Genomic DNA, 12,272 nt, shown 5'->3' on the forward strand with positions numbered 1-12,272 from the left:
ACCAGTACACATAGATCTTTACTGAGTATATAGTAATGAATACCAGTACACATAGATCTTTACTGAGTATATAGTAATGAATACCAGTACACATAGATCTTTACTGAGTACATAGTAATGAATACCAGTACACATAGATCTTTACTGAGTATATGGTAATGAATACCAGTACACATGATCTTTACCGAGTACATAGTAATGAATACCAGTACACATAGATCTTTACCGAGTACATAGTAATGAATACCAGTACACATAGATCTTTACTGAGTATATAGTAATGAATACCAGTACACATGATCTTTACTGAGTATACAGTAATGAATACCAGTACACATGATCTTTACCAAGTACATAGTAATGAATACCAGTACACAGAGATCTTTACAGAGTATATAGTAATGAATACCAGTACACGTGATCTTTACCGAGTACATAGTAATGAATACCAGTACACATGATCTTTACTGAGTATATAGTAATGAATACCAGTACACATGATCTTTACCGAGTACATAGTAATGAATACCAGTACACATAGATCTTTACTGAGTATATAGTAATGAATACCAGTACACGTAGATCTTTACTGAGTGCATAGTAATGAATACCAGTACACATAGATCTTTACTGAGTACATAGTAATGAATGCCAGTGCACATAGATCTTTACTGAGTACATAGTAATGAATACCAGTACACATGATCTTTACTGAGTACATAGTAATGAATATCAGTACACATAGATCTTTACTGAGTACATAGTAATGAATACTAGTGCACATAGATCTTTACTGAGTACATAGTAATGAATACCAGTACACATGATCTTTACCGAGTACATAGTAATGAATACCAGTACACATGATCTTTACCGAGTACATAGTAATGAATACCAGTACACATGATCTTTACTGAGTATATAGTAATGAATACCAGTGCACATAGATCTTTACTGAGTACATAGTAATGAATACCAGTGCACATAGATCTTTACTGAGTATATAGTAATGAATACCAGTACACATGATCTTTGCTGAGTACATAGTAATGAATACCAGTACACAGAGATCTTTACTGAGTACATAGTAATGAATACCAGTACACATGATCTTTACTGAGTATATAGTAATGAATACCAGTACATATAGATCTTTACTGAGTATATAGTAATGAATACCAGTACACATGATCTTTACTGAGTATATAGTAATGAATACCAGTACACATAGATCTTAACTGAGTATATAGTAATGAATACCAGTGCACATAGATCTTTACTGAGTATATAGTAGTGAATACCAGTACACATGATCTTTACTGAGTACATAGTAATGATTGTTGTTGTTGTTGTTGTAGGGTTTAACACCATTTTTCAGCACACAATAGGCTATACATAGTGGCCAGTATTAATGGTGGAGGAAGAACCTGGTAAAACCCCGGGAACAACCACCAACCCACGAGAAGCTAACGGCAAGCTTTCTCACATGCCAACATTGGCTGAATCCAAGACTCAAACCCATGCAGACAGAGGTGAGATGGCAGTGATCTGTAACAGAGATCACTTTAGACCACTCGTCCACTCAGGGCCCCCTACATAGTAATGAATACAGGTACACATGGACTGAGTACATAGTAATGAATACAGATACATAGATTTTTACTGAGTACATAGTAATGAATACCAGTACACAGAGATCTTTACTGAGTACATAGTAATGAATGTACACATGGAACTTTACTAAGTGCAAAGTGCTGAATACCACCAGTACACATACATTTTTACTAAGTGCATAGTACTGAAGACAGCCTTTTAAAAAATAATCACATTTATCTATACTTATTTGTAAGCTGTGATAGGTCATATAAGTAAATAAGATTTTAATATGATACATAATTTTAAATGTTAAATATAAAATTTTATGGACATGACACCCAAACCATCTTTCAAAACAGGCAGGCATGTTACTGTTAAATATTTAACTATATGGATGTGACACCAAGACCATCTTTCAAAACAGTCAGGCATGTAACTGTCAAAACAGGCAGGTAACTGTTAAATATAAAATTGTATGGATATGATACCACAAAAATCTTTAAAAACAGTCAGGCATACAAATGTTACATATACAATTGTATGGATTTGACACCAAGACCATCTTTAAAAACAGTCAGACATATAACTGTCAAATATAAAATTGTACAAATGGGACACCAAGACCATCTTTAAAAACAGTCAGACATATAACTGTCAAATATAAAATTGTACAAATGGGACACCAAGACCATCTTTAAAAACAGTCAGACATATAACTGTCAAATATAAAATTGTACAAATGGGACACCAAGACCATCTTTAAAAACAGTCAGACATATAACTGTCAAATATAAAATTGTACAAATGGGACACCAAGACCATCTTTAAAAACAGTCAGACATATAACTGTCAAATATAAAATTGTACAAATAGGACATCAAGACCATCTTTAAAAACATCAGGCATGAAAATGTTAAATATAAAATTGTATGGATGTGACACCAAGATTATCTTTTAAAACAGCCAAGCATGTAACTGATCAATCCAGCTTAATTAATAGTCTCTTTACCTCTACTTAAAAAAATACAAAATTCTGATCTCTCACTCTCACTTGTATGTATAATACTTTGTGTTGAGATGCAAGAAAGTTAATGTATATACTTGTATACAGATCTAATATAACTGCAAAAAGGTCTGAGTCTATTAAGCTTATTAACAGTAATCAGTATAATAAACAAACATAAACCCTCTTCTGCCAGTGCATTATGCCTCATCAATCAGGGTTTTTGGTCCTTGTAATTGGACCCAACTTATAAACAAATGTTGTATCTCTGAAATCTTTAAAATATTTTTTTTAGATTAAAACTTACTTTATCTTACACAAATTCCTTTTTTGTAAGATTGTTCTTGTTGTTGTTGTTTTGCATTTAAGAAACAGCAACGGTGGTGATCATGATGTGTCCTTGATGGTTAACGTAGCTGTATTATTGTTATTATTTGATTTTCTTTTACTACATTAATTTCCAATAATTCTATATTAAAATTTGTCATTTCCTGTCCATAGCATACTGTGATATGCTTTTACGAAACATTCCATACAAAGTTTTCATAATAGTGAATCATTCATTATTATAAAATATGATATACACTCACTTATAAATTGAATACAATGGCAAACAATACAGACCATGACATGCCATCACATCATGTGCCAGTAGATCAGGATCTAAGCTGTTTGTTCAACTGATTACTCCTAACAAATTGCACAGATCCAGATCTGCCAGGACATTAAGCAACACCAGATCTGGGTGTGTACAGTTTGCAGATGGTCAAAACTTTTAAGCCAGTAAATATGGTATTTTAAAGTTACAAGTGTCTCTCAGGATCATAAGTGGGAATTCATTTTATCTGATAATTTGTAATAGTTAAGTCTGATATGGTGAGTGGCTGTGAATGTGAAGATCTTTAATTGAAAAAACCAAAGCAAAGACACAAACCTCAGCTGATAGGCTGTCCCCATAACATGATTCATTGCTATGCAATTTCTCATGAATAGCATCTTTATTTTCACTCTTATCATCTTCAACACAGTCAGCTGCCATCTTATTTGTATCATCTGCATCTAGGTCAGGGAGTGCATTGCCTAAAAAGCAAGAAATATAACAAAAAACCTGCATTAGTGGATATCGTTATATATCACACAACTGCTCATAAAGGACCAAATTGATGTGCCTCTGGCTATTTACAACAGCATATTTTACATCCATATACAGGTTACCTGACTATAAAGAACAAGTCTAGTTCACAGACTGTCCTTTATAGCCACTTTTGACTATACTGTGTTTATTCTGTTGAGTGAAAGTGATACCATTCTATAAGAAATTCCCATTTCACTGAGCTTGTCTTTTATTTTGATAAAAAAGTTTAACAATGAACATAACTTTAATGAACATAACGTTAACACTGGCCTTAATCTTGGGTGTGGACATACAAAGAAATGTACAAATGGACATGAACACAGATGACTTGGGTGTGGACATAACACACAGATGACTTGGGTGTGGACATACACACGGATGTACAGATGGATATTCACACAGATGACTTGGGTGTGGACATACAAACAAATATACTATGTGAGAAAGCTTGCCAGTAGCTTCTCGTGGGTTGGTGGTTCTTTCCGGGGTTTTCCCGGGTTCTTCCTCCACCATTAATACTGGCCGCCATGTATAGCCTATCGTGTGCTGAAAAATGGCGTTAAGCCCTAAAACAACAACAAACAACAACAAACAAATATACCAATGGACATACACACAGATGACTTGGGTGTGGACATACACACAGATGTACAGATGGATATTCACACAGATGACTTGGGTGTGGACATACAAACAAATATACCAATGGACATACACACAGATGACTTGGGTGTGGACATACACACAGATGTACAGATGGATATTCACACAGATGACTTGGGTGTGGACATACAAACAAATATACAAATGGACATACACACAGATGACTTGGGTGTGGACATACAAATATACAAATGGACATGCACACAGATGACATGGAAATGGACATACACACAGATGACATGGAAATGGACATACACACAGATGACTTGGAAATGGACATACAGATGACTTGGAAATGGACATACACACAGATGACATGGAAATGGACATACACACAGATGACATGGAAATGGACATACACACAGATGACATGGAAATGGACATACACACAGATGACATGGAAATGGACATACACACAGATGACATGGAAATGGACATACACACAGATGACATGGAAATGGACATACACACAGATGACTTGGAAATGGACATACACACAGATGACATGGAAATGGACATACACACAGATGACTTGGAAATGGACATACACACAGATGACATGGAAATGGACATACACACAGATAACATGGAAATGGACATACACACAGATGACATGGAAATGGACATACACACAGATGACTTGGAAATGGACATACACACAGATGACATGGAAATGGACATACAGATGACTTGGAAATGGACATACACACAGATGACATGGAAATGGACATACACACAGATGACATGGAAATGGACATACACACAGATGACTTGGAAATGGACATGCACACAGATGACTTGGAAATGGACATACACACAGATGACTGAAGTGTAGACATACAAACAAATATACAAATGGACAAACACACAGATGACTTGAGAATGGACATACACACAGATGACATGGAAATGGACATACACACAGATGACTTGGAAATGGACATACACACAGATGACATGGAAATGGACATACACACAGATGACATGGAAATGGACATGCACACAGATGACATGGAAATGGACATACACACAGATGACTTGGAAATGGACATACACACAGATGACATGGAAATGGACATACAGATGACTTGGAAATGGACATACACACAGATGACATGGAAATGGACATACACACAGATGACATGGAAATGGACATACACACAGATGACATGGAAATGGACATACACACAGATGACTTGGAAATGGACATACACACAGATGACTGAAGTGTAGACATACAAACAAATATACAAATGGACAAACACACAGATGACTTGAGAATGGGAATACACACAGATGACTTGGGTGTGGACATACAAATACACAAATGGACATGCACCCGGATGACTTGGGAATCGACATGCACATAGATAACTTGGGAATGGACATACAAACAAATATACAAATGGACATACACACAGATGACATGGGTGTGGACATACAAATATACAAATGGACATGCACACAGATGACATGGAAATGGACATACACACAGATGACATGGAAATGGACATGCACACAGATGACTTGGAAATGGACATACACACAGATGACATGGAAATGGACATACAGATGACATGGAAATGGACATACAGATGACTTGGAAATGGACATACACACAGATGACTGAAGTGTAGACATACAAACAAATATACAAATGGACAAACACACAGATGACTTGAGAATGGACATACACACAGATGACTTGGGTGTGGACATACAAATACACAAATGGACATGCACATGGATGACTTGGGAATCGACATGCACATAGATAACTTGGGAATGGACATACAAACAAATATACAAATGGACATACACACAGATGACATGGGTGTGGACATACAAATATACAAATGGACATGCACACAGATGACATGGAAATGGACATACACACAGATGACATGGAAATGGACATGCACACAGATGACTTGGAAATGGACATACACACAGATGACATGGAAATGGACATACAGATGACTTGGAAATGGACATACACACAGATGACTGAAGTGTAGACATACAAACAAATATACAAATGGACAAACACATAGATGACTTGAGAATGGACATACACACAGATGACTTGGGTGTGGACATGCAAATACACAAATGGACATGCACACGGATGACTTGGGAATCGACATGCACATAGATAACTTGGGAATGGACATACAAATAAATATACAAATGGACAAGCAAACAGATTATTTGGGTGTGGGACACACAAACAAATGTACAGATGGACATGCACACAGATGACAGAGTGATTGCTATGTGGACAGATGGATGTGCATGCAAATGAAAATGGGTACTTTGTGGACAGATGGACATGCACACAGATGTCAAAGAGATTGCTATGATGACAGATGTACATATGCCAAAGTGACTGCTGTATGGACAGATGGACATGCATACAGATGACAAAGTGATTGCTATGTGAACAGATATACATGTACACAGATGTAAAAGTGACTTCTATGTGGACACATGGACATACAGATGTTGAAGTGACTTCTATGTGGACAGATGGACAAGTAAACAGATGTCAAAGTGACTTCTATGTGGACAGATAGACATGTACACGATGTCAAAGTGACTTCTGTGTGGACAGATGGGCATGTACACAGATGTCGAAGTGACTTCTATGTGGACAGATGGACATGCATACAGATGACAAAGTGACTTCTATGTGGACATATGGATATGCATACAGATGACAAATTGATTGCTATGTGGACAGATGCTCTTTTGTCTTAAATAGCTTTGTACTTGCAAGGATTTTGCAGAATGCTGTGTTCTCTAGAAAACACTCATATGATGATATTTTTTATCTGCCAAAACAGGAAAGACAGAAATTGTATCAGGTAAGGGCTCAAACTTTAGGCATTCAAAATAAAATACCAGATTTTCAGGTTAATAATGCAGCCATAGTAAAGTTGGTATGATTTTAAACAACATTCATGGAAAATATATGCTGCCTCCAGCCTTTCTATCATAGCTTTAATAAGAATCAAATATTACATAGCTTTAATAACAATAAAAAATTACTTTAACAATAGGAAAAATGGGGATTAACAAGTATCATACCAGGTACATATAAGCAATGTCAGTTTTCTCTCTCTGTATGACTATGTGGAATACCAAGAAATAACATTATTACTGTATCAAAATAACTGTGAATGTTCAATTATATGGGTTGAATAATGCATTGGGGGGGGGTAACTTTGCATTAAAAAAGCCAACTTTTGCTGTTCTTCTGCTTCTTTTCTTCTTAGTGCAAAAGAGATCAACTCCCCAACCCCACTCCACCCCATTTTCATCCAGTGTGAATAAAACCTAAGTTACTGTGAATTACCAGATGAGTGAGTGCAATCATACAAGGAAATGTAAACTGCATTAAAAAAAATTACACAAGTACAATAAATATACAATGACTTCTTAAATCTCTTCATCTTGAAAGACAACTTATCACTGGAAGGGGAGGTTTCTTGAGACAGATTTATGAGATCTGTGACTTACCTATAACTGTTTCTTCATTATTTTCATGAGGATAAAGGTTTTGTAATAATTAGACATTACTGTGGGTATTTAAATTCTTGGATTTGCCACTATAAAAGTTTGTAGGTATTTTATTTGTGGATTAACCCCTACAGATACACCTATCATACCTGTCATATTCCCAAACAGTGGGGGGGGGAGGCTTTTTGAAACTCAAAAGGAGTATTTATAAGGGTGTGTTTATAAGTCATAAGAGGGAGGACTCAGTGTGTAGCCCATAAAATGTGATGTCATCCAGTTGAGAATAAGCCACCATCTTTTCACATCAGGCCATAGAAAATGATTGGAAATTAAAATCTGAATAAAAGAAAAGGACTTGACTGTCTGCTTCAAAGTATTTAATGTACTTCCAAGGGAAAAATCTAGTCTGTAGATTTGGTATTGTCAGATATTACCATACACATACAAAACTACATTGACATTAAATAAAAACATACATCAAGTTGCATTGGATGGCAAATATAGGATTAATTAGATGCATACTTTTCTACTCTCAATAGTTCAATAGGGGGTAATGTATCATTTGTGGTCATCTTTGCACTCACTAGGGACTGGATGGTACTTCCATGATGGATTCTCTGAACAAATCCATAAGGTAAACACTGTCAAAACTGTGTCTGACAATGAGATATTGTCGTCTCTATACAAAAATGAATATGCATCACATTTGGGACTGACCATTTTATTGGGGGAAGGGAGAGAGGGGACATAATATTTCATTATATTTTCAAGTTTAATGGGGATATTAAAGGTAATAAAGCAGTAATAAAAGCTGCTGTCAAGCGTGGGTGTTAATGCTTTATCAACACAAATCAATTGTGCAAACACTAAGCTCTGATTATTACTATCTTTTAATCAATCTATTTCAGGGCTAAAATCATCCTGAAAAGCACGGGTCAATGAACAGTTAGTATTTTAACAAGATGACAAAAAATAATAAAAAGAACTAATCTGAATATTCAATTCAGCATGTCGAAGATGTTATGTGCTCCTATTCTGATGAGCATCATACACTCCAAAATGACTCATGAGGATATACTGTTTGCATTATGTGCAAAGAATGAAATGCTGCTCCTTGCTGATGTGCTTCACAAAGAAAAACTCTATCATTTTTATTTTTATTTTTACTTGGCTCTGCTTATAGTTTATTGCTTCACCTTCAAATATGAATCACACTTTAACACTATTCCAACAAATGAAACATTTATGCTTTGCCCTTTATATAACACTACGGAGTAAAATCCAACTTTGAAGAAAAGTTGCTGTCATTCAAAAGCTTGCCAGTAACTTTTAATACAGATGGTTTAAACATTCTCATTCAAGGCAATGATTTGTAATAATTTTTGTTGTTCAACCTACATCTACCCTGAAACATCTCTTTTATTTACCTGTAACTTTACCTACACAAATTAGCATAACTGGATCCCTTACAGGAGTCTTCAAAGGACTTAACACACCAACCTAGCTATCGAGAGCCAATTAAGTAATATGTGAAACTGGTGGTTGTTTATACATGACCTCTTTGCCTTTAAATTGTCTCTATTACAATCTGCTGTATAAACAGCCAAGATGATGAACTTTAAGTAGGACAGTTTGCTGTTTATACATGCTACATGTTATAAGCATACACTGAAGTTGTGTTTTTGTTTTAGTTTTTAGTTGGGTTTTGTTTGGGGTGGGTTAGAAGATTACTGAAAATCATGTTTTTGGAAAATCATATGTTTAATGTGATACATCATGTTATGGCAGGTAATTTGCTATACTCAGAGGGTACCAGCTTTCAAGGATTTTGTGTTACAAATCTCATATTAAAAGGGCCATGCAATACTGATGAAATAATTGGACCCCAATCCAGGAACTGGCATACAGATAAAAATGTGATATTTTATGAAATTGCAAAAACGTATCCACATGAAATAATAATTGACAGTTCCACTGCATGAACTTTGAAAGAAAAATACTCACCATCATCTAAAAGCCTATCCTCCCCATCAGATTCTTCAACATCTATTTCACTAGCTTTACCAATCCTACAAACAGAACAATTAATGTTTTTGAGAAATCATAGCTGTTGTCCATGTAACTTGTGTCTGGAGCTTATCCCAGTTTTCATGGGGTGAAGCAAATGAGAGAATGATTGTTCCTGAATAGGGTACCAGTCCAACATAAGTTAACCCAATCAGTCTTAGCTGGTTCCCATTTACAGTTACACCTACTAAAGATAGCAAGTTTAATTTCATTGCTCAAAGGTACAGCTCTCAAGCTAAGATCTAAGCCTCTGGTGGCCTAAGTGGTTAGAGTGTCCGCCTTGGATGTGGGAGGTTGCGGGTTTGAACCTTGGCTGATTCATACCAAAGACTTATTAAGATGGTACTAGCAACTGCCTCGCTTAGCGCTCATAATTAAGAGGTTAGTGTTAGAACTGGTCGAACTGGTGTCAGGATAATGTGACTGGGTGGGACTTGATGCTACATGTCTGCAGCATGATGTCCCAGTGCAAGATATCACAATAAACTGCAGACATCACAGTGATATCACTGGAAAATTGTTAAAGCTATGTTAAAAATGCAAATCACACACACAAATCAAAGGCTGTAATAAATGATCCAGAGATAGAAATATCTCAAACTGCCATGCTGCTTTCATTACACATTAAACTCCTCAATAAAGTTAATGTGGTTAATCGATGATTCTGACTACTGTGGTTAATTTTGATTAATAAACATTACTACAGACTTTGGATATCTACCTGTATTCAACAAAAAGTCTTTTGATTGATTACAATATTTTTGAGGCAGATTTTGAGTTGAGTAAAATTTAATTATGGCCGAGCCATGAGGTATATTATTCAATCAGCTGCAGCTTCAAAATAACTGCCAAATATTTATATAATTTTCCTTAGATTTCTCTTCTCCAAACATTGCACTTTAAATGTATGCATAAAATGTAATAAGGGTTCTAAATTAGATTAAAAGCATAAGTACAGAAACAAAATTACATACAATTTACTTGTGTTACTCTTTTAATAAAGCAAGCTTCAGTATGAGAAAATTAACCTGCATATATCATATTGCTTTGATTATTCAAACATTAATCATTTGAAGACAACCATCATTTGAATGACTTGGTCATTCTCAGAATATGAAATTCTCTTGCCATTAATCATTAGAAGGCTGCCATCATTTGAATGACTTGGTCATTCTCAGAATATGAAATTCTCTTGCCATCAATCGTTAGAAGACAGCCATCATTTGAATGACTTGGTCATTCTCAGAATATGAAATTCTCTTGCCATCAATCATTAGAAGACAGCCATCATTTGAATGACTTGGTCATTCTCAGAATATGAAATTCTCTTGCCATCAATCATTAGAAGACAGCCATCATTTGAATGACTTGGTCATTCTCAGCATATGAAATTCTCTTGCCAACAATCATTAGAAGACAGGCATCATTTGAATGACTTGGTCATTCTCAGCATATGAAATTCTCTTGCCATCAATCATTAGAAGACAACCATCATTTGAATGACTTGGTCATTCTCAACATATGAAATTCTCTTGCCATCAATCACTTGAAGACAACCATCATTTGAATGACTTGGTCATTCTCAGAATATGAAATTCTCTTGCCATCAATCATTAGAAGACAGCCATCATTTGAATGACTTGGTCATTCTCAGCATATGAAATTCTCTTGCCAACAATCATTAGAAGACAGGCATCATTTGAATGACTTGGTCATTCTCAGCATATGAAATTCTCTTGCCATCAATCATTAGAAGACAGCCATCATTTGAATGACTTGGTCATTCTCAGCATATGAAATTCTCTTGCCATCAATCATTAGAAGACAGGCATCATTTGAATGACTTGGTCATTCTCAACATATGAAATTCTCTTGCCATCAATCACTTGAAGACAACCATCATTTGAATGACTTGGTCATTCTCAGCATATGAAATTCTCTTGCCATCAATCATTAGAAGACAGCCATCATTTGAATGACTTGGTCATTCTCAGAATATGAAATCCTCTTGCCCACAGTCATTAGAAGACTGCCACCATTTAAATGTCTTGGTCATTCTCAGCATATGAAATTCTCTTGCCAACAATCATTAGAAGACTGCCATCATTTGAATGACTTGGTCATTCTCATCATATGAAATTCTCTTGCCATCAATCATTAGAAGACTGCCATCATTTGAATGACTTGGTCATTCTCAGCATATGAAATTCTCTTGCCATCAATCATTAGAAGACAGCCATCATTTGAATGACTAGGTCATTCTCAGAATATGAAATTCTCTTGCCA

At 35.5% G+C, this 12,272-nt stretch overlaps 1 protein-coding gene across 1 annotated transcript in view; it reads right to left on the minus strand.

Moving 5' to 3' along the window:
* Positions 1-12,272, minus strand: part of LOC149776020 (uncharacterized) — an 87,315-nt gene that overhangs the window by 19,181 nt on the left and 55,862 nt on the right. Inside the window, exons 12-13 of the mRNA XM_089941691.1 lie at positions 9,924-9,988; positions 3,534-3,679 (exon numbers count right to left, since the gene is read on the minus strand). Of these exons, the coding sequence (XP_089797817.1) occupies positions 3,534-3,679; positions 9,924-9,988 (211 nt within the window). The remainder of the gene's footprint in view (positions 1-3,533; positions 3,680-9,923; positions 9,989-12,272) is intronic.

This window comes from Sinohyriopsis cumingii, chromosome 18, assembly GCF_028554795.1.
Source record: "Sinohyriopsis cumingii isolate HCF-2022 chromosome 18, ASM2855479v2, whole genome shotgun sequence".
NCBI classification, from domain to species: domain Eukaryota; kingdom Metazoa; phylum Mollusca; class Bivalvia; order Unionida; family Unionidae; genus Sinohyriopsis; species Sinohyriopsis cumingii.